The sequence below is a fragment of the Bacillus rossius genome, chromosome 3 (genome assembly GCF_032445375.1).
Source record: "Bacillus rossius redtenbacheri isolate Brsri chromosome 3, Brsri_v3, whole genome shotgun sequence".
Taxonomy (NCBI): Eukaryota; Metazoa; Arthropoda; class Insecta; order Phasmatodea; family Bacillidae; genus Bacillus; species Bacillus rossius.
The window spans coordinates 84,543,858-84,566,728 of record NC_086332.1 but is presented as its reverse complement, the minus strand read 5'-3'; the positions used below and the strand labels follow the sequence as shown (position 1 = coordinate 84,566,728).

Here is a 22,871-nt window from a genome sequence, read left to right as displayed (position 1 = left end):
CACATTTTGGTAAAAATGTCCAATTTTTTGACGGTTCCCGAGAATGTATTCATAAAATCACTGCTTCGTTAAATCCGGGGTTCGTGACATCGGGGTTCTAGTGTATTTAACTACGGCAAGCAGAAAACGTACATGTAAACTATACAGTAAAAATAAACTGTCTTTTGACTTATTTTCTTTAGAGGTGGCCTGTAGCATGACGGACTTGTAATGAAGGTTGAAGTGGGTTTAAAGCAAAGCCGTCTAGCATTGTGAGTGACAGCATCCTGCCATTGTACGGCTGGTTTCATAGCGAGTAGCGTTTTGGGAGGGGGGGGGGGGGTGTGTTGAAATCAACTGAAAATTTCGGAAAACATCTATTATGACCTCCCCTCTATTATGACCCTATTCCTGGGAACCGTCAGGGGTCGTTTCAGAGAGGTTTGAGTGTATATTTGATAGCTTGCACGCTGTGGTTGAAGTGTACTTTTTGATTATACCGTGTTTTATCGCATAATCGTCGCACATGTTATACTAAAATTAATTTTAAAAGTAGGGGTACAATGTTTATGCGGAAAAAAAAGTTTTTTTTTTTTTTTTTTTAGTTAAAGTTATTCATAAAAGCAAAACCCATTCATGGAAAGTACGTTTATTTAAAAAGTGAAGTATAAAAGGGCACGCCAAACAATTTAAATTAATAATTCATTCAACAAAAACCTTTCTTCAACTTTAAATAGAAAAAAAAAAACTATGACCCGAATGCGAGCCCTAATGAACGCATAACTATCATAGTACACACTTACCATGAAAGAGTGCAGGCCATCAGATGTAGTTAACTTGGCACTCTACAGAAAGCGCTTGTTGCATGCAATCTGCGAGATATTGATATTTGACTACGTGTGCACGCTCTATACGGGAAGCAACTTAACCAAACATGAATGATGCCAACTAGCGCTGGCTACATTTTTATAAGCGGTACACCGCGGCGACGCAGACAAACAGATAAAGGTTATAACGTTTAAAAAGTCTTTAAAAGAAAATTTACACATCAGATAACTTCGTATTTCCATTAATTAAATAAGTAAGTGGTAATGTCCGAATAAATATTAGATTTCTACTTTAAAATACATCGTTTTATACGGAAAAAATACCCACACAAAGCACTCGGAATATAATAGCGGGACCAAAAACATCAATGCGACGTTTACGCGAGAGGTTTTTTTATCCAAATTTTGATGCCTTAAAATATAGGTGCGACGATTATGCACGTGTGACGATTATGCAATAAAAGAGGGTAGTTATTGGTACTCTCATTCTTTAATACTTTTTTAGTTGTCATGATATTTAAACTTGATTAAAAATATGGTTTGTTTTTTTTTCCTCAATAATTATTTACCAGTAATATTGCATCAGATAAAATTGGGACTGACCACAATTTTAGAATATGTGTTTTATGTGTAAATTTACTTTCTGACTAATTTTAAAATGTTCCAATTTCAATTCGAACATTTTTGTTCTTTTTTATTCAATATATATTTAAGTTAGATTTTTTTAAATAAAGCATTTATAATTTTTGTTGTTATATGCGTTTAGGCCTACTATTAGTGAACTATGAAGGATAGAAATTTTCCTTTTCCCATCTAAGAAATTTTCCCTACTAAGAAGTTTTTGAAGTCAGTCTGTTGAAAAACATCTAAACTGAGTTTTACTGTATTCGTAAAATCTTAATTCCTGCTTGTGACACACATATTTTGACTTGTAGTGTTTATATAGAATTAATTTAAATGATTAATTCAGTGAAAATTTATATTTATTTAGATGTTTATGGCAAGCAGGTTGCATTCATATTCAAAATTAAACTCGCTCGAACTGACATGATTATTTTTCATTTATGAGGACCTCGGTGTCAGTGATCACTAACAGGTCATACTCTTGTGGTAGAATTGTGGGTAAAATGCCAACACTTCATCAGAACTTAAATTTATGAGCACTGAATGAGTACCCACATGGTGCACAGCCCACTATAACCTTAGTGGTAAAAATTAGGGGGATTAAAACTGGGTCGCTGGGCTACGGCCTCCGCGCAGAGTGGTTCTGCTCTGTGATGGTTTTGTAGCTTCTGTTGTGGTAAGTGTGAATACCTAAAGGTAAAATGTAATTATATGTTATTACTCAAAGCACTGAGAACTAAGCAATCCCTTTATATTAGTGTCTGGTTTACAAATTCATGAAATACATTTTAATATTTATTAAACAATAATGGCTGTAGAGTAAGAAAAATTCTAGTTGTATAGGAAATTTAACTACGTATATACCTTATTCTTATAAACTGGATCAATATACTAGTAGTAAGAATTGAGACTTCCACAATGTAAAATAATTTGAGTATGTACTAAGTAAATAAATGACTTTCTAAAAAAAAAAAACTATTCCTGCATAAATGTTGAATCAACAATGTCCTCAAATAATGAAAAATTCATGTAAAAAACATTTCTAAAGTGGATTATATTCTTTAAAGGATTAAAATAAGTTTTTTTTTTTTTTTTGAAAATTAATGTTATTGTAATAATTTTTTAAAAAAATATTTTTTAATTTTTTTTAAATTAACTCTGAGAACTGCAACAGCATGCGGTCTTAACACTGGCACCGTAAAACCTATTTTCCACATAAAAAAAATTGGTTGTCTGTAAAGTCGGTTTACGGACGATAGTTTGTGACAACGTCATAACAAAACATTGATGAAATGATTGATCCAGAAAAAATAAGGAAATATATTCGGCCTGAGACTGAGCCGTAATAAGTTTTTGCAACCAAACCAGTTAGGCATTAAAAATATTATATTCTTTGAGGAAGAAATTTTTTTTTAATTTTTCCATCTTTTGTATGATAAAATCTACCTCTGTATACTTTTATGAATAAAATTGAATCAATTTTATTGAATTATCACTATTTTGTATGGATACAAAGGAGTGAAATGAAATGTTCAATTTAATTAATAAATTTACTTTTATTTGGATTCATTAATTCAAATATATTTATTACTTTTGAAATGTTGCGAGCGCCATATTTACTTTTACAAGTGCAAAAAAAAATTTCGCAGCTGCCGGGATTCGAACGGACAACCTTTGGATTGGAAGTTTGCGACGCTGACCGATCGGCCACGAGGCCATGTTTGAAAAATAATAGTTTCAGATGATCTATATAAATTTATAAAAATGTTGTTCACGGTAGGGGAGTAATATTATTACGATTTTATAACAAATACGCATCCCAAATACACCAGACTTATTTATAATGTGTTACAATATTTTTTAAAACATTGTGCAAAAGATCACGGGTGTAATTTGAATTATTATGTGTAACTGTAAAACACCATTGTTGGTTCAAAACGTAGGATTTTAATATTCAACATTACTTTTAAATAACTGTACCGATTGTGTTGAAAATCAGTGGACGATCATTAAATTACATAATATTAATAATTCAAACGACGAAAATATGATTGAATAGTCAAATCGTTGGTTGTTCCAATAGAGTGGAAGAGAGATGTCACGCATGCATACAATGAGCATGAAGAGAGATGCCACACATGCGTACAATAAGCAAACAGGACACATCCGTAGTGGGACACTTTTTCGTGCGTGCAGCCGGCGTTCATCGATTTATTAGACGTCACGTCAATAAATCAGTGAATAATTGAGCATAGCTGCAGAGCCGAAACAATGTTTTAGGAAATTTCTTCCTCTTTAAGTATAATTTTTTTTTATTTGAGCTATCTATTTTATTTTCTTTGTCATTGGTGCAAATAGAAAACCCCCTTTTTTAGTTAAAATTTTTTATATATTTTTGAAATAACTAATAACTTTAATTTTGGTTTCACACACACTAATCACACAACCAAAATGAATATTTGGCGAGATGGAACATTTTTATAGAAACTGCCTCCTCCTGATCGAAAGTCTAGATCCTCACCTGGGCATTGGTAAAACATTAGACTCACATTCAGGACTGTGGCTCGAATCCAGCACTACCCATTCTGATTTTGGTTTTCCATGGTTTCTCGAAATCACTCTAGCAAAATGCTGGGATAGTTCATTGCAACGCGCTATGGCCAACTCCTACAGTTCCCTGCATAGAACTCTATTATAAGTTTGTAACATATCATAATTCCTGCTCCCTGCTACTAATAATACTGTAATTGAGAATGTTATGTTGCTGATGTTTTATTCATGTTTCATAATTAATTTATACTCATATTTCTTCTGTTATGCATAGGCATTTAAGTATTTAATTTTTGCTTAAATATTAATTATTAATTTTGGTTAGGTTTTACATAAAGATGAATGCATTTTGTTTTGCTTTTTCACTCTAATTGGTTTGGTTAGTTAATTACATTGGTCTATTAATTATGTTTTTTGCAATTTTAAAGCATCTTTTTGGTTAGTGAGGCTGTAAATTGTAGAAGGTTTAAAGAAAAGGACGAGACAGACGAGACATGGGCGCAATACACTGTTGCCAGTAAGTTATTTTTCATGCCTCAAGTTTGTGTGTTGTTGGGAAAACCCAGCACGTAGGATGCATAACTGCGCAGCAGTAGAGTAGAACTTTTGCTGGGCGCTGTCTCGCCAAACAATCAGGACAAACCATGCGGTGTTGTATTGTGTCTTTCCAGACTTTAGAGGACATTTTTTTTCCCAATTTTATTTCCTATATGGTTATGTTTCTGATTCTGTTATTGTTATTCGTAGGTTGATCCATGGGGTTGCTTCCCAGTTTTTTCACTTTTGTACGGACCAACAGCTTTGTTGTTCAACTAGTAGTTGTTGCTCAACTAGTACTTGTTGCTCGATTGTTGCCTCGTGCGTCCACGTTATCTGCAGCTCTTGAAAATATTATGTGAAAAGTGCCAGGATCATTTCACGCCTGTTGGTTGGGGCTAGGCCAAGATTTAACCTTTCTTCTTGTATTCGTTTGGACTTTTTTTTATAGAGATTTGATCCCAGGCGTTGGCATCGACCCAAGGTGACCGTTGTCACCCCTCCAGGATATTTTCCGCGGGTTATTTTGTATCTTAGTGAAGAGTTGAACTTAAGGACTTAATTTTTTTATTTTTTTTTTATAATCATGCGGTGAACTATAGTGACTGTGGAATGTCATGTGGGTCTGTTATGTAAGTGGTGATCTGCGTTTTGTTTCGAAAAAGACTGCAAAAGAATTCTTGCAGAAAAATCTACTCTATTGGAAGAATAATTCATCCTCAATGTTTGCAAAAAGGTGAACTTAAAAAACGTAACTGCAAAGTCATTCTATAACTTTCCAGTGATAAATTGCTTGTTACTATTTTAGGTTGCTTAGCCAGGCCAACCTGGAGTGTAACAAGGTTCAAGCTTATAGCATTTTTCCTGCTTGTTATTTTACATTCGCAGCATTTTCTTCATAAAAGATATGTGTTTAATATTTCATGTTAAAAATGTCCTGCTTATAACATTGTAAACTAATCTTTAAAATGATGAAGTTATTTATTACTTTTGCATAGTAATTGTCATCAAACTGATTAGTCAGTCACTTGTTGTTTTGTATCCAAACAGCAAAGAAATTATAGAATGAATTTGTAAATATAAAATATAATTCTTCGATTTTAAAGTACATTCCCTAGACATTATGCTCTAGTAGAAACAGATATATTAAAGCAGCTCTTAATTTATTCTGAAACTTCTGACATGTTTGGCTTTTGGAATTTTGAGTACCTAGTTAAAGATCTGAATGGTTAAACAAAAAATTGTAATAATAAAAAATACTACTGTATTTACGAGGGCCCTTCAAACTTCAATGGGCAATAATAAAAATACTAATTTACATATTATAATTTTATTATCGAAAGTTCAGCAGGGTCTTACATTTATTTCTACATAATCGGCAAAATGGTTAAGGCATTTTTCATATCATGAGACAAGCTTCTCAATGCCTTCTTCGAAGAAGTTAGCTGCCAGTGAGTAGAGATATAGGACCTCCCTCTCCCTCACGACACTGCTGTGATGCCAATAGACCGATCACACGGTGCATTGTGCCACTCCATTCACATTTCTTGCTATACATCTTGATGCAGGAGCCAGTGCGCTGTACGATTATTATATTCGCCTCATAGCAGCGTCGTGAGAGAGAAGGAGGTCCAGGGGCTGTCCTGTATCTCTCCTCACTGGCGGCTGACTTCTTCGAAGAAGACATCAAGAAGCTTGTGTTACGATGTGACAAATGCCTTAACCGTTTTAGCGATTAAGTAGAAAAATAAGTAAGACCTTGCTGAACTTTTGGTAGTAAATTTATTATGTTATGTAAATTGGTCTATTTTTTATATCCCTTTTAGAGGTTGATGAAATAAAACAGCCCTCGCTCATATACTAATGTAGGTATACTCAGTATTTATATAATAATGTAGGTATACTACTGTATTTACATAATAATGTAGATTACAATAGAATTGAGGTTGAAGAAATTTAGTTAATTCATGCTTGTAACCTTTCCTCCATATAAGGTTTTTTTCTCTTCCACTTGTAAAAAAAAAGGGTGATACTGTTCTGGTCACAATGCACTGGTGTGTTAGTGTTGTGAACTGCCATGTTGCGAGTGTTCACGCGAAGCTTGTGGGTGCGGCAGGTACGCACGCAAGCCAGCGGCGCTGCGCAACAAGACGGCAGCCAGCGTGACGCGGGAGTGGACGGAGCAGGAGACGCTCTTGCTGCTGGAAGGGCTGGAGCTGTACAAGGACGACTGGAACAAGGTGTGCGAGCACGTGGGCAGCCGCACCCAGGACGAGTGCATCCTGCACTTCCTGCGGCTGCCCATTGAAGACCCCTACCTGGAGGACCACGAAGCAGGTTAGGACATGTCTGTGTTCACACTCTTTTCAAATATGATCCATCAATTCTCCGTCCCCTGGAATAAAGATATTACTGAAGTAGGTCGTCCTCTATCAAATCTACTTCCCCGGGAATAAAGAAACTTCCAAAGTAAGTAGTCATCTCTCAAATCTGAGTCCCCGGAAAGAAAGACACTTCCGAAGTAGGCAATCATCTTTCCAGGTTCATCGTACAGACATTTTCAAAGTCCTTTTTTTTTTTTCCCCTGTAAGATTGCATCAAACCTAATGGGATGCACTGATGATGATGTAGCAGCTCCCTTACATTGCATACATATAATATTGCTTTTAAATGGAACACCAACTTTTTCACTTGTGTTTAGTAGTTACTAAATATAGGCTGGTTTGCTATTAAAATGTGTTTGAGATCAAAACTGATTTATGCAATCATATGTTACGTGTATCTTTGGAGATATTTTGAAAGGTTTTAGGTAGATTTCGCAGAAATAACCTGTTTTATCACATAATCGTCGCACATTTTGTACTAAAATAAAGTTTGAAAAGTAAGGGTGCAACTTATGCGAAAAAAAAACAAACATTTTTTTTAGGTAAAATTGTTTGTAAAATCAAAACCCATTCATGCAAAGTACGTTTATTTAAAAAGTGAAGTATGAAAGAGCACTCCAAACAATTTAAATTAATAAGTAATGCAACAAAAACCTTTCTTCAACTTGAAATAGAAAAACAAAATCTGTGATCCGAATGCGAGCCTGAACGAACGCGTAACTATCGTCGTAGTACACACGTACCACGAAAGAGTGCGGGCCATCAAATGTAGTTAACTCGGCACTCAACAGAGAGCGCGCGTTGTATGCAATCTGCAAGATATCGATACTTGACTACGTGTGTGCGCTCTATACGGGAAGCAACAGAACCAAACATGAATGATGCCAACTAGCGTTGGCTACATTTTTCTAAGTGCTACACAGCGGCGGCGAAGACGAAAAGATAAAGGTTATAACATTTGAAAACGTCTTTAAAAGAAAATTTACACATCAGACAATTTTGTATTTCTGTTAATTAAATAATTAAACCATAATATCCGAATGAATATTAGATTTAAACTTTAAAATACATTGTTTTATACTGGAAAACTACCTACACAAAGCGCTCGGAATCTAAAAACATCATGCGACGTTTATGCGAGAAATTGTTTTCTCCAAATTTTAATGTTCTAAAATAACGGTGCAACAATCATGCGCGTGCGACGATTATGCGATAAAACACTGTACTCCCTATTAGTGATGGGTGAATTCCTGCTTTTTCCCGGTTCTCGGTTCGGTACTGGTTCTTAAAAATCGGTTCTCGGTTCTCGGTCCTCGGTCCTCGGTTCTGACTTAAAAAATAAAATAAACGTTATTCACACATTATTTATGAGGTGTTTCAAGTAATAAACGATTTATTGTTTTGGCTACAAACAAACACTAAAAAGCCTGTATCCAGACTTATATCTTCAACAATTTACTATTTATAACACTGAAAATAATAATTTGTTTGTATTGTTCTGTCCTCAATGTTTTTATTGAATGATTACTAAGAAATGCATTGGCATAATGTTTCAGTCTTTAAAGAGGCTATCAAAGCAAATTAAAAGGTTTAGTATAGTTTTCAAGCTAGAGGCAAACACACCAACCTATTACATATGTAATATGTATTAGTGAAAAATAATTCTAAATAATATAGAGAACACTTAATAAAACTAAAATTTGCTATATTAATCTAGCAATTACTTCAAGAAATCTACATACACCCTCCTTTAAAACATAGGAATAAAAAGAAAATATTACAGTAATGGAAATAAATAAAATGATGGTGAACTTTCAAAGAAAATAAAATAATGAATTGTCCATTTAGTTTGTTTGGACAGTCAACAGTAAATTACTGCCACACTTCTGATACCATTTCTTACACATTTGCACACTTCTGCCAGAATAATTATACTTTACAAGCGTCAACAAGCACTTCACTTTAAAACGTTAAAACCATTATTTTTTATCATGTGTCCGCGGGATCTTCGTCAACGCTATTAACACTAAAAACAAAGATATGCCACTTTCAAAACAATCCCGTTTGCCTAAAAGAGAAATTTACTAGCCATTCCGTTAGATGGCTGCAGATGCAGTGAAGTTACACTCCACAGCACTGCACAAAAAGCATACAATTTTAGAATACCGAAAATTATTACGGAAATATTTACAATCAATCAATTAATTCTATTAAACAAATATGCTATGGAACTTGCACTTTTAATTGTTCTTTATACACCATTGAAACAAAAATGGTGTCTTTCTGTTCTCATCTCTCTGCCGAGGCATGTTATACAGTTGCACACATCGATGAACTACATCTATGGCACCTTCAATTGTTATGTTTTGATTGAAAAACTTACTTTGTTTACAGATGTGACGAGAATATTAAATATTTTCACGTGTAATTTATTTTATAGTTAGAGATGAATATTATTCCACAAAAGTCCAAAAAAAATTATTCATACGTGAATTGGACGTGAGTTGAGCCATTTCATGCTGCAATTAAGTTGTAGTGAAGAACTATTTTCGTAAAGGGTTTTGCTATACTCCGGTACCGGTACCGGCACCGGCACCGACATCGACATTTTAGCTGCGGTTCTCGGTGCCGGTTAAAATGCTGAGAACCATAGGAACCGAGAACTGAGAACCGAGAACCGGTACCGACCCATCCCTACTACCTATTGTAGCCGTTACCTGGTGTGACTTCTAAATTTTTTTATAGTTTTTCATTTATTGATCCATAGACCCCTAAACCATTATAAATTCAAAAGTTTATATATAATGGACCAGATAATTGCACCTCTTAAGTGTATCCACTATAACCAATCCTTCTAATACATGTTTGTTTACTATTGGTTCGACAGTAGTTATGCCCATCATGAAATTTTAAAAATAGCAACTTATACTGAGCAATTGTTATATAGGTTTTCGCCTGGGCGCCACTAGTACTGCTAATTTGATTCAAGATACTTAGTATTATTTTTAGAGCTGTGCCGATACAAATTTACAGGAGCCGAATTTGCTAATATTTTGTTGAATCAGCATTTCTGTCCATTCACGATAACCTATATATCCACCAGTACCCTTTTCACTTTTTGTACCACTACATACTAAGAACTTGCATAATTTCTTAGCTATGTGTGCCAGCCGTACATTACAAACTTAAACATCTTATGTTTTAATAATGTTCTTGATTCTAATACATAGTAAATATACATCACCAGCATGGTAAAGTTAGATAGAACAAAAATTTGCTTATTTAGAGCATGGAAGCATACAAACAAGGAAAATAGGAAAATACCAACTGCTTGAACTGCAAAATATGTTTCGTAATATTGTGACTGAGATTTTTTAAATTAACTTACGTAAAGTTTTTAGAATTGAATAAAAAAGTAATAACAGTATAATATTAGACTTCATATAATGTAAATTACTTACACTGTTTCCCGTGCAAAGCGACCACATGAAACGCAATTCCGTTAAATGTGTGGTAATGTAAATATTTGCCTCCGAATGTGTTAAGATGGTATTAGAATTTCCGCTCTTGAATTGTAAACATGTACAAAGTCTAACAATTTTTCACATTTAAAATTTATTTTTTAAAACTTAGTATCTTGTGAATCAATATATTTCATAGTTACCTACATATTATTAAATAATCTTATTTTATATAATTACAAATTAAATAATTAAATTTTCTAGTCTCCATTATTAAATAAATATTTCAATAAGCAACTAACGGGTCATCAACAAACAAACGAAAACAAGATAAAATATGAGTTAAAAAAAGAGAGGTTATGTTCCATTTTTAAACTAAAATAAATGTCATTTTCATTGCATGCTTTACTTAAAATGAGTTAATTTGTATAATTTAGTAAAATTATAAAAATGTTTTAACCAAATGTGGGTTCAGAATTGGTGAATCGGCAACAGTTATATTGGTGTATCGGCAAAATTTTGTAAATTGGTGCAGCTCTAATTATTTTATCTTTATTTACATCCAATAATAACTCATGACTTTTAGCAATCTTGAACTTTAATTCGTGCAAGTCAACGAGATACTGCTCTGGCATGAGAAACGTGACAGTATTCACAATACTCTTAAGTTTTAAATAAAATAGAATATGAATAATGGAATTTAAGTATCCAAAATTAATAATGGTACTATTTACTAGAAAATTATATTATAATTCAAAATCAGTTAAGCAAATATATCTCTTTATCAACAAACAAAATTCTCAATAATTATAAATGCATGAATGGAAACTAGAATAATTCAAAGAACAGTTCAAAAAGAAACTAGTGATGTGCGAGTCTCGGCATCATCGAGAACGAGTCGAGACAGAAATTTTCTCGATCTCGTCTCGAGATAATTTTTTTGGCTCGGAATTTTCGAGAATTTTGTAAACAAGAAATAGGTTAGGTAATATAATATATTGAGGCAGCATTTTGCGTTGCGTGTTGAAATAATTAACATATCTTCAACGTAACGTAGATCGAAAAAAATAAAATATACTTGTTACGATAGTATACACGATAAATTATTAAAAAGTTAAAAACAAACAACTTCCGTTCACAAGTCACTACATGAAACGGTAAACGTAAACAATGAATTGTGCTGTGGTTATGACATTAAATTACAGAAGAAAATGATTATTTTCCGTTAATAAAACCAACATTAAAGTTAAAAATAAATCATTTTCGGTATCAATATCAAGTATCAACGTAAAACGGTACGGTAAAAAATAAAAATATAAACAAGACTGCAGAATTCTTCCGCGATTGCATTTTGTTTTATGGCCTTAGGTTATACACACGGCCAGCAGTATATAACAAGCAACATGATGTTTAAATTGCGGTCCGTATCGATAGTGACATATCGATAGTGGTGAATGTTCAGACTTTCATGATCAAGTACCGTCCATGGCTCAAGGAAACTGTATAGACTATGGAGTCAATAACGTATGTTTACATACGACAGTAGGCAAATAAACTGTTGAGTGTAAAGGTAAAGTTGTAATTGCAATTGCAATTGTGGATACTTGATAAAATTATTGAATAATTATGTATGTTTGTCAGATTATTGAGTTTTACTTTTTTGGATCATATCCTGTTAACTAAAGTACAGATTTCTCGATCTCGACTCGATTCTCGAGAATTTTTAAATTGCTTTCTCGATCTCGTCTCGAATTCAAAAAAGTCTTTCTCGCACATGCCTAAAAGAAACCCTTATCTTTTATGGAACCACTGAGAAAACAAAACAATCAACCGTTTCTGATAGTAAAGAATTAGATAATTTAATATTACAATTGGTCCCAGTACAGATTAACAACATAAATTTATGTTTAAAAGATATGAAATGAAAATCCAATGTGTTTTGGATACTATCACATAAAAAAAAACATGCAAACAACTTTAGAACAATCGTATACCTGTGTACATACCGTTGTAGATTACAGTACCTACTTAAATACTCGTCCTTTCTCAACATGATGTATCCACTTCATGGTCCGTAGTTACTATGAATAAGCCTCTAGGGATGATCTCTGTCATCAACAAGGTAAAAAGTCTCGTTGTGCGGGTGGTTTCAACCTACCGATGGCTTCACTTCTTCAATGATGCACTCAATAGCAGTGTCTCAAATGGCGAATCTGGAGTGAGCGCATTTTGATTTGTCACACCTGGCATTTCTCCATTATATTTTACACCTTTAAAAGTCAGTAAAACATTGGTAGACTTCATTATTCTTCTTGGAGTTTCCAGAATGTGTCATCACGAAAACACTTTCCAGACATCACGGATTTCGGCAAATTTACACAGAACAGTTCAAGCATGATTCTCGTGTGTTAGTAGCTCTTCTTAGCTCCACGACAATCCTCGGCCTGGCCATAGAGATGGAATTAAAGATTTAGTCCTCCTTCAATAAGTCTAGGTCTAACATGTTATAAACACTCAATTCGTTTATAGATAAATAAATTGATTTTAATTAATGTAACAAATTATGTACACGAGTTATATTTCTGGAATACGTGCGAGTGAATCCTAAATTTTATTTATTTTATGATTTAAATATCATTAGGGAAAGTATTGATTGGTTATTCTTGTCTTCTATGGATTTTTTTTATAAGTTTGATATTTCAAATTTAGCGCTGTCATCTTCTTCCTTTCTCCTACTAGGTTTTTTTATCAATTGCTTCGTCGTTGGTTGTCAAAATAATTTTTGTTTTTTGTTAGAACGTTTGAAGGATTCGAGTTTTTAGGATAAAAGATCTCCGAAGAGAGTAGATGTATATTCGGGTTGAACGGCTATTTTCTCCCGAAATACTCTAAATTGATCCGGGACAACCGCGGAGTGCGTTCTATAGCTGACGACGACGAGTTGATAGTAACTTCTGCACTTTTAGTGACGGAATTAGGCAAATTTCCGAACTTCAAGAGAATATTCAACCGCGTCGGTCGTTACGGTTTTTGGTGATTAACTATGAGAAATACATTTTAAAAATCTTCGGAACGACTCTGGAAGGAAGTCATCAGACGCTTCTAGCGTTTGTCAGTGCCGACCTCGACACCCGGAGGATGTGTCCTTGCCGTGATGACTTCCCGCTGTCGTCAGACGTGGCCGTGTCTTTTTCTGCAAGCAGACCGTTTGGTGAGGTTCATCTGTTCTGATATTACCACTTTCCAGAGCCAGAGGGACGTCAAGTCGCTGCGGAACGAGATGTCGAATTTGCCGTAGCATTAGACATTTTTTTCAGTTTGAATCCATTGCCTACCCGAATCCAGGAAGATTCCCAGTAGTCCTGAACCATCGCTCGTGTTCTCAGAAATACTAGTTTAGTCGGTAGACTGTTGACGGTGAGTTAGACAATTCTCTACACGCAAAACGTATGTTGAAATACAACTAGTTAGGAAAGGCTTTACTCTTACATACTAAAAGAAGGTATAACTCTCACAGTAACATTAAATTATAATTGTAATTTAAATTGTTGATTATAAATATATTGTGACTCTGGTTACTGTGTGAAGTAAACTAAATAAAATTCTAATGGTACGAAAGATCCTTTTCCATTTGTCTAATTTATAAGTCAGTAGTCTAAAGGTGCCCTTAACATATAAATTTATACACCGACTAAGGTTTGCTGTAAATAGTACTGGTAGTCAATGGCAGTGAGGTATTCCTTAAGAGAATCTGGATACTAATGCATCAAGTCATTGAGGAAAGTATTAGGTACCAGACGAGTAGTGTCTACCAACGATAGCTTATTCGACGGTCTTAGTAATTTCCATACTGCCAGCATATTTGTTGGCCCGCCAGATTTGTCAAGTCAGAAGCTGAGGCATTTCAAAATTGGCTACAGAAGTCCTAGGCGGGTAGCGTACACAACGTATTACTTTCATATGGAAATCTTGCGAAAAAATCAGTAGGCGAAATAGTTGTCCTCTTTTGAGGAACTTCAACTTATCACTTCATAAATTAAAAAAAATTTGTTACTGAAACTTAGATGTGTCATATTTGTAATACCTCGAGTAATTAATACATATTCTTAGCATAAAGTCTGTGGTGTTTAAACTAATGACATTTCTCTTAAATAAATAAAATTTCTTTACAGAACTTAGCTCCTCCAAAATGGATACATCTGCTTTGAATGACAAAATAGTGTGGACATTTTCAAAAAACAAGTTAAATATTTAATTGGTGTAACCTTTTGAATGTCCATACCGACATTTGATATACATATAATGGCTTTTATCATCTTAGAGTAATATCAACAAAATTATTTATATAACTTTATGTTTACATTTGCTGAAAATGTCACAGGTTCATTTAATGTCACTTCTCATCCTTTCTACCCCTAAGGCTTGCACATTTGAGAATACTACAAACTTATTGTAACGCTATCAGTAAAAAAAAAATACCTTTGCCAAATCTGCGTAGGACATGAAGAATTGTATTCTTTAATTGAAATACATGTCTTTCTACAACTATTCAAACAATTACTTCGTAGATTTAATGAGTGAAAATAAAAAAAATACTATACACAATAAAATATAATAAATTCCATAATCAATCAAATAACTATAACCCCGTCCACCTTAAGCTAAGGAAATTCCAGGCTATCTTATAAAAATTCACAACAGCCAAAATAGCTGGTGTAAACAAACACACTATGAGCGTTACTGTGGCACAGGTAACCTAGACCTGGTTCAATAAAAATAGCCATAGTGTACCCACTGCTACTATGACTCAGGTTACGACGACCTTGTTACTATAACACAAATGATCACTTGTCAAAGCTACAGCGTGACTCTAGAAATAACCCTTTCACTCATGCAGAAGAGTCCCGAAAACTAGGCACTCAAAAACCGGACAGTCTGAATAACTCGGCCACACCCTGGCAGGGCAAAAAAAATACCAGGGCGCAGACCCGTTCAAGGTCCTGCATTCCTTTGTCTCGCGCCACACTCCCACTCCTCCACCACGTGTCTGGTGCCGGCGCGTGTCCAGCCATTCAGCCTACCTGCAGCCTTTGCCAGGGTTAGTCGATTTCTTAACCGCATTGCGTAACTTGATGTGAGTGACTGTGCATAATGTATTGTTCAGAGCTGTTTCACAGTTTGTGGGTGCTGGACAGTACTCTGCGATGGCATCTTTCATTAAAAGAAAAAAAGTGAACTTATCTATGGAGCAAAAGTTGCGGGCATTAAAAAGACTGGATAAGGGAGAAAGTGTCTGTGCAGTGGCTAAGGACTTGGGATTCGACAAAAGTACGATTGGAGTCTGGAAGAAGAAGCGGACAGAAATCGAGTCGTGGTGGGTTAAGAGAATGTGTACCTACAGAAACATTGAAAGAAAGGTAAAGTATGAATGAAAGTGACTTTAATGAGGTAAATGAAGCACTTTTCATTTGGTTTCACCAAACAAAGAGAGAAGGGCACACCAATTAGTGGGCCAATCTTGCAAGAGAAGTCGTTGAAATTTTATGAAAAATTTAAAAAATATGACGTCACAAGCACTGCGTGGCTTGATTGCTGAAAGAAACGCTATGGAGTCCGGCAGCTTAGTATTCGTGGGGAAAAACAATCTGGGGACATAGAAGGTATGTCTCAGTTTAAAGAAAACTTTCAGAAATTTATCGAAGTTAAAGGTTTGACCGGAGAGCAATTGTACAATTGTGATGAAACAGCGTTAAATTATAAACTGTTATCAGCAAAAAGTCTTGCTTTCGAGCAACAGTCAGCTCCAGGTTTTAAAAGGAACAAGGAGAGATTAACAATCCTATCATGCAGTAATGCAACAGGTGAGCACAGATAACTTTATCTGTTATGAAAATCAAAGAAACCTCATGTGTTTAAGCACATTGAAATGGATAAACTTTCAGTTTGGTATCGAAACCAAGTGATGTTTGGATGAGCTGTGCAATTTTCAAAGAATGGTTCCATGAAGTATTTGTTCCATCTGTTGAGCAGTTTTTCAAATCTAAAAACCTGCCAAGAAAGACTATTCTGATATTGGATAACGTGTCTTCGCACCCAGACATTGAATTGTTAAAGAATGGGAACATAAGAGCAATGTTTTTACCAACCAATGTCACAGCGTTACGACAGCCAATGGACCAAGGGGTTTTTTTTAGTCTCAAGAGAAGATATAGGCGCAAGATATTATCCTCCCTTCTTTCTGCAAACGATTGTGGTTAAGATATTATCCAGAACTTAAAGAAAATTAACCTATAACCTATAGGATGTTGTTGGATGGATGGCAGATGCCAGGAATGAGTTAGTCATTAAAACTAGTTTGTTCGTGGCAAAAACTCCTTGATCATGAGGGAAAAGAGTTAGTTGAACATGATGATGCAGAAAATGTAAACATACTTGACCTCCTGAAAAGAATTCCTGGATGTGCAGAAGCCAATGAAAATGACATCGAACAGTGGTTTCAGAATGATACTGAGGAAGACATTATGTCCAATGCAGAAATTATTGCTGCTGTCACAGTTAGAAAAAATATATGGGAAAATGATGAAGACGTTGACATTGAGGACTCCACTGTACAAGCTCCTAAAATATCACATATTGAGGGATTAAAAGATGTTGAAACTGCACTTAAGTATTTTGAACAAGGTGTGTCTGTAATGGACTTAATGTTTTTCGTCATCTTTGTGATGAAGCAGCAAAATGCAGAGTGCAGAGCAGAAGACAACAGGACATTACGCATTTCTGTAAAAAATATTAGCCTTTTATTGCAAAGTCGGCTATTTAATTTTCATTATAAACAGCTTTATGCTTTCATAAAGTATATTTCTGAGGTCTGTCTTACCAGATAAATTACTGTACACAGTGTATTCATTAATTTTCATTTTCATGTAGTAAAGGCTCTATGCATTCATAAAATACGTACCTTTCCTTTGTTTAAAGGTATTTGGGCAGTTAATTCTCTGTTGTATTCTCAAGCAAACACTACAAAGAAGAACAGTACTGTATTTTCTGAGGAAACACTCAGTGTAATTAGTACCATTTTTTGCTCATTTTAATTCAAACACTGTTTCTTCTCATTACTGTCACTTTTTAAATTAACGGGAATGAACAACTAGTTATTCCTTACGTTAGGCAGTGAGTTTTCTGTCCTTATCTTAGCAATGTCATCCTCATTTAATACATGTTAGCCTGCTTCAGATATAATGTTTGTTCAAGGTGGTGCACTGGGACCACTTGCATACCAGCCGATACCTTTCAGCAAGGCAGGAAACCCGATAATGTCCACTGTGGCATTCCTAGCCTCCGTCGTAGACCCACGAGTGGCAGCGTCCGCAGCTAAGGCAGCAATGGAGGAGTTTGCCAGTATCAAGGTCAGTTTTACAGATAGTAGTTTCTTGATCATGCATGTGTGATGACTGTATAGTACCACAAAGTTAAAGTTCTATGAATATTAGAATTTGCTCTCAACAAAATTTTCTATTGATTTTACTTTTAAGATTTTTAATCAAATTTAGTTAGCTCTTCAGGTCATCTATTATCAAACCATTTTTCCATAAAAAGCAATTATTTTTTCTTGGGACCTAGCTACTAAGCACAGGGAGTTAGTTTCAAAAAAGAGTAGACACTGTGTGCAGCAGGAGCTAGTAGCATTTATTATTATTATTATTATTATTATTATTATTATTATTATTATTATTATTATTATTATTATTATTATTATTATTTTCGTCTGTAACTTATTAGCAGACATATTATTTTATAAGATTTCTGGTTACTTTAAGAAAAGTCATAGAAATATTTTTCCTTGCATTGTTTAGTTACGTCTGTATTTTGGTGTAGTTTATTGTACCGGGTGGTTTTTTCTAGGTACACCGTTAGTTGTAAAGATCATTTGCTGTACAATTAATTGTAAATAAAAGGGTAAGGTGATAAAAAGATTTAAATAAAAATCTTAGTTATTAGTTGAACTGTTATTACTGGAGAAAATTTGCAAACTATCACAAATACCAACTTTAAAAAGAAAGAACCAGGTGATTGCTTTAGTGATGTAAATATGTAGTTTTAATAGCATGTACGTTTTGATTACAATATATTATCTTTAAATTTTAGACCCAGTGGATAATTTTTCCTGGAAATAGCAACATTTGAAATGTATTTCTTCAGTTGGTACATTTTTCTGTGTATAAATTAATTTTATTAGTTAATATTATATGTTCAACTTAGTAACAGTTATGTTTGTTCTCTGTCACATTTTTAAGTTGCGTATTAATTGGAGGAAACATACAAAGCAATTAAAATAACTGTATAAACCTACAATTACCCTATATCAGTGTCTTTACCATTCATACACGTACATAGTGAATCATTCATTTATTATTTTTTAAGGGAAATATACTTCTGCACAAGTGTGACATCAGAAAAAATTTAGCTATTGCAATGCTATTGAAATGTGCATGTACTATCAGCTACTATTAGGATGGTTATGTTCTGTGGTCCAGAAATAAATCAAGTGATTGTAGTACATTTAACTTTTGCTGTTGCAGGATGAAGTTCCTGCTGCCCTTCTTGATGCTCATGTGAAAAATGTAGAAGCATCGTGCACGGATGGGAAGTTTGACCCATCGGCTGGCTTGGCACAGGTTAGTGCCGGGAGATAGTAGAGAAAGAGTAGAGAAAGTACTTGCAGGGGAAAATCGAGCCAGTGGGGAGTACATGTTTTCATCTCTGTTTTCAGAGTGGGATTGCTGGCACAGAACCAGAGAAGGAAGAAGACAGAGATGGGGAGAAGGAGAAAAGAGATGGGGAGAAAGAAAGTGATGAGAAGCCGGCAGAGAGTGCGGAGAAGAAAGAGGAGAAGGCAGAGTCAATGGACGTGGACAAGAAGCCAGAGGAACAGCAGGACCATGAGAGCAGAGAAGTCAATGGAGTACAGATAAAAGATGAGAGTAAAGACGAGATGGAAACAGGGGAAACTGAAGAGACGCCAGCTGGTGCCACAAGTGAAGGTACGTGCTTTGCATTTCAATCAATGGTGGCCCGATACTGAAAAACCCTGATTGCGATACAGGTTCCGATAATTAACATTTTACCAATCCGATACCCAATATTTTTTATGGTTTAAAAAAATATATTCTGTCAGTAAATGCATTGAATAGACTAGTATCAGCAAATTTCTTGTAACTAATGTGTTAACCTTAAAGACCTATTGTGAAATCAATTTTTAACTATTTGATTTTGCCATTAAAAGCTCTCTAACTGAAAATATTATTGGACTGCACATGTCTAGTGAATAGAGTTCATCAGTAGTATTTGTTATCATTTCTCACCATACGGTTTACATTAAAACTAGACATGACTACAGATAAAGATAGGTAAAAATTCATCAGTCACAACACTATGTTTAGTCCATTTAGATCACTATGATGCTAAGTAAGTACTCTTTTCTAATAATCATGTTCAACATGAAACATGATTATATTATCAACTCTCTCTGAAAACATAAAACCAATTGTTTTTTCTAAAAAAAATGTTTACTTCAGAAAATCTTATAATTTGATGTTATTATTTTGCATTATCAACCCAAGTTCAAATTCCTTTAGTTAATAAGGTAAACATACTTTATTATTGCTGACAGAGAAAATTATAACAACTCCTTTTTGTTTTTTGTATATTAAAAATTATCAAGACTGCACATATAAAAATCACTCCAATATGACAAAATAGGATACCATTAAAATTGTAATTCAGTAAGTGCCAAGCAGATTAAATTTTTTTTTAATAATTAAACCTTATCTTGTACTTTCATCTTAACTTGTAATATACAAAAACTATGTTGGTCCACGAAATAAACATACTATTCCTATCCCACACTTTGCACATCTTAAATTACATGAATTTAGTTAGTGCAATGTTAATTTTACTGCCCCAGTCTTGAATAGCAAGTCTGTAAATTTCAGTTAGCGCGAAATCTCCGCAGGCAAAAAAAAATTGGGCATGACGCCACGAAGTCTGTTTCAACTTCTGTAAACAACAGATGTGCCATGGGATACAGTTAGCCAAACAAGGGGGGAAGAGATGCGCGCGCAGGTCTGACTACGTTATCGGCTTTTGTACAAACATCAGCTATGGCAATTTAAATTACGGCTATGGAGTGTAAAGGACCAGTTTATGTCCGCGCGTAAGCTGCCGTGCCGTAGTACCGTTGTCGCCTGGCCACAGACAGGGCCGTGAACTCAGTCTAGCCAGTGGCAGGGAATTCACACAAACAAAAGCAACGTCTGCCCATTCAGCTGCCAGTAACTGAACGTGCGTAATCACCTGCAGTTGGAATCATAGTGGAATCATGGCTTCCAAGTGAGAGCAAAATGCATCGTTTTCAAGTATTTGAGACAAATCTAGAAGTATTACGGCGCGCGTGTACTACGACGATAGTTATGCGTTAGTTTAGGCTGGCATTCGAGTCACAGATTTTGTTTTTCTATTTAAAGTTGAAGAAAGGTTTTTATTGCATGACTTATTAATTTAAATTGTTTGGGATGCTTTTGTATACTCTACTTTTTAAATAAATGTACTTTCCATGAATGGGTTTTGTTTTTATGAATAACTTTACCTAATAAAATATTTTTTTCCCACATTAAAATCACACGCCTACTTTTTAAACTTGATTTTAGTATAAAATGTGCAATGACTATGCGATAAAACACGGTAAGCACTTTAATTTTTGAAGAATTAAAATGTAAGTATCCAGAAAGTACCGTGTTTTATCGCATATTCGTCGTACGCGCGTAATCGTCGCAACCATATTTTAGGCTGTCAAAATTGGGATTAAAAAACTTCTCGCGTAAATGTCGCATGATGTTTTTGGTCCCGCTAGTAGATGCCGAGCGCTTTGTGTAGGTATCTTTTCCGTATAAAACGATGTATTTTAAAGTAGAAATCTAATATTTATTCGGTCATACCACATACTTAATAAATTAACGGAAAAATACGAAGTTGTATGACGTGTAAATTTTCTTATAAAGACGTTTTTAAACGTTATTTCCTTTATCTGATCGTCTGTGTCGCCGCGGTGTAGGTATAATCAAAATTTTAATTTCGGTCATTACCACTTATTTATTTAATTAACGGAAATACAAAGTTGTCTGACTTATTTGTAAGAATTTTGCAGCGTGATGTGATGAGGTATGAGAAGGGAGGCACCGTGTGACAGGCGGGGAGACGGAGCGGGAGCGGCTGGTGAAGGACGCACAGCTTCAGTCCGCGGCGGCCGCCGCGCTAGCAGCGGCCGCGGTGAAGGCCAAGCACCTGGCAGCCGTGGAGGAGCGCAAGATCAAGTCGCTGGTGGCACTCCTGGTGGAGACGCAGATGAAGAAGCTGGAGATCAAGCTGCGGCACTTCGAGGAGCTGGAGACGACGATGGAGCGGGAGCGCGAAGGGTTGGAATACCAGCGCCAGCAGCTCATCACGGAGCGTCAGCAGTTCCACCTGGAGCAGCTGAAGGCGGCAGAGTTTCGCGCCCGCCAGCAGGCTCACCAGCGGCTGGCGGCCGAGCAGTCGGCCCCCTCCCCTGCCCCTCCCACGCCCGCCGACTCCCAGCAGCAGGGGCCGGCCACGCCCAGCACCACCCCCACCCCTCCCTCACCCCAGGCCACTGCTGCGCCATCCCCCTCTCCCGCCCAGCCGTCCCCGCAGCAGCCCACCTAGGCCGGGTAGTATACTTGTCATGTGTCCGAGTGATGCTCGAATCTCTCAACATTGTCACAGTGGACACTCGGTGTTTTTAGAAATTGTTTTTAGAACATTCCATTTTGTGTGGAATTTCGTGCGTGGAATAGAATGGTCATGCTGTATAAACTACTATATAATTTTCAGTGGTATAATGACTGATATGCCTTTTCTGCTGTCAAATGACATACTAAAGTAGACTCACTAAGCATTTAGTATGTGCTTTTTATGCATTATTACAATCAAAGTTTGTAACATTGTATTGAAGATTCAAAAGATGAATAAAAATATGTATTTGTTTTGAGTACATGAAAAATATTCTATTAAGAAAGTGTATTCACAAATTTATATAATTTCTATTAACAAAGTGAGTTAGCCTATCTATGTGTGACACTTTTTTTATATATTGATGATACTAGTAATTTAATTATTACTCATTTCATGACAATTTTCATTTCTGTCAGTATGTATAAAACAAAAGGTAATGCATTAAATAAATTGTATTGAACTCATTTAAATGCAGTTGTGTATTTCCTTTTATGTTCATTGTAAAGATATTTATATTAAAAAAAACATTTTTCAAAGGAAAAAAGAAATGTATGCAAAATTTATATTTTGGAAATTATAAATTATAATAAACCTAATATGTAGCAATGATGTTAAAGTTGATTATAAAGTAAAAAAAAATCATGAAATATTTAAAGTTGTAATGTTAGTCAATTTTAATATATCTTTGGGGAAAGTAAAAA

General features: G+C 35.0%; 1 protein-coding gene across 2 annotated transcripts in view; it reads left to right on the top strand.

Moving 5' to 3' along the window:
• The window catches only part of LOC134530989 (SWI/SNF complex subunit SMARCC2), an 87,984-nt gene extending 65,113 nt beyond the window's left edge, over positions 1–22,871 (top strand). Inside the window, exons 11-15 of one of the 2 annotated variants that reach the window (XM_063366396.1) lie at positions 6,634–6,854; positions 17,614–17,768; positions 18,942–19,037; positions 19,133–19,403; positions 21,608–22,871. In XM_063366396.1, coding sequence (XP_063222466.1) covers positions 6,634–6,854; positions 17,614–17,768; positions 18,942–19,037; positions 19,133–19,403; positions 21,608–22,101 — 1,237 coding nt within the window. In that variant the 3' untranslated portion in view covers positions 22,102–22,871. The remainder of the gene's footprint in view (positions 1–6,633; positions 6,855–17,613; positions 17,769–18,941; positions 19,038–19,132; positions 19,404–21,607) is intronic. The other variant, XM_063366397.1, reaches the window with a different exon arrangement.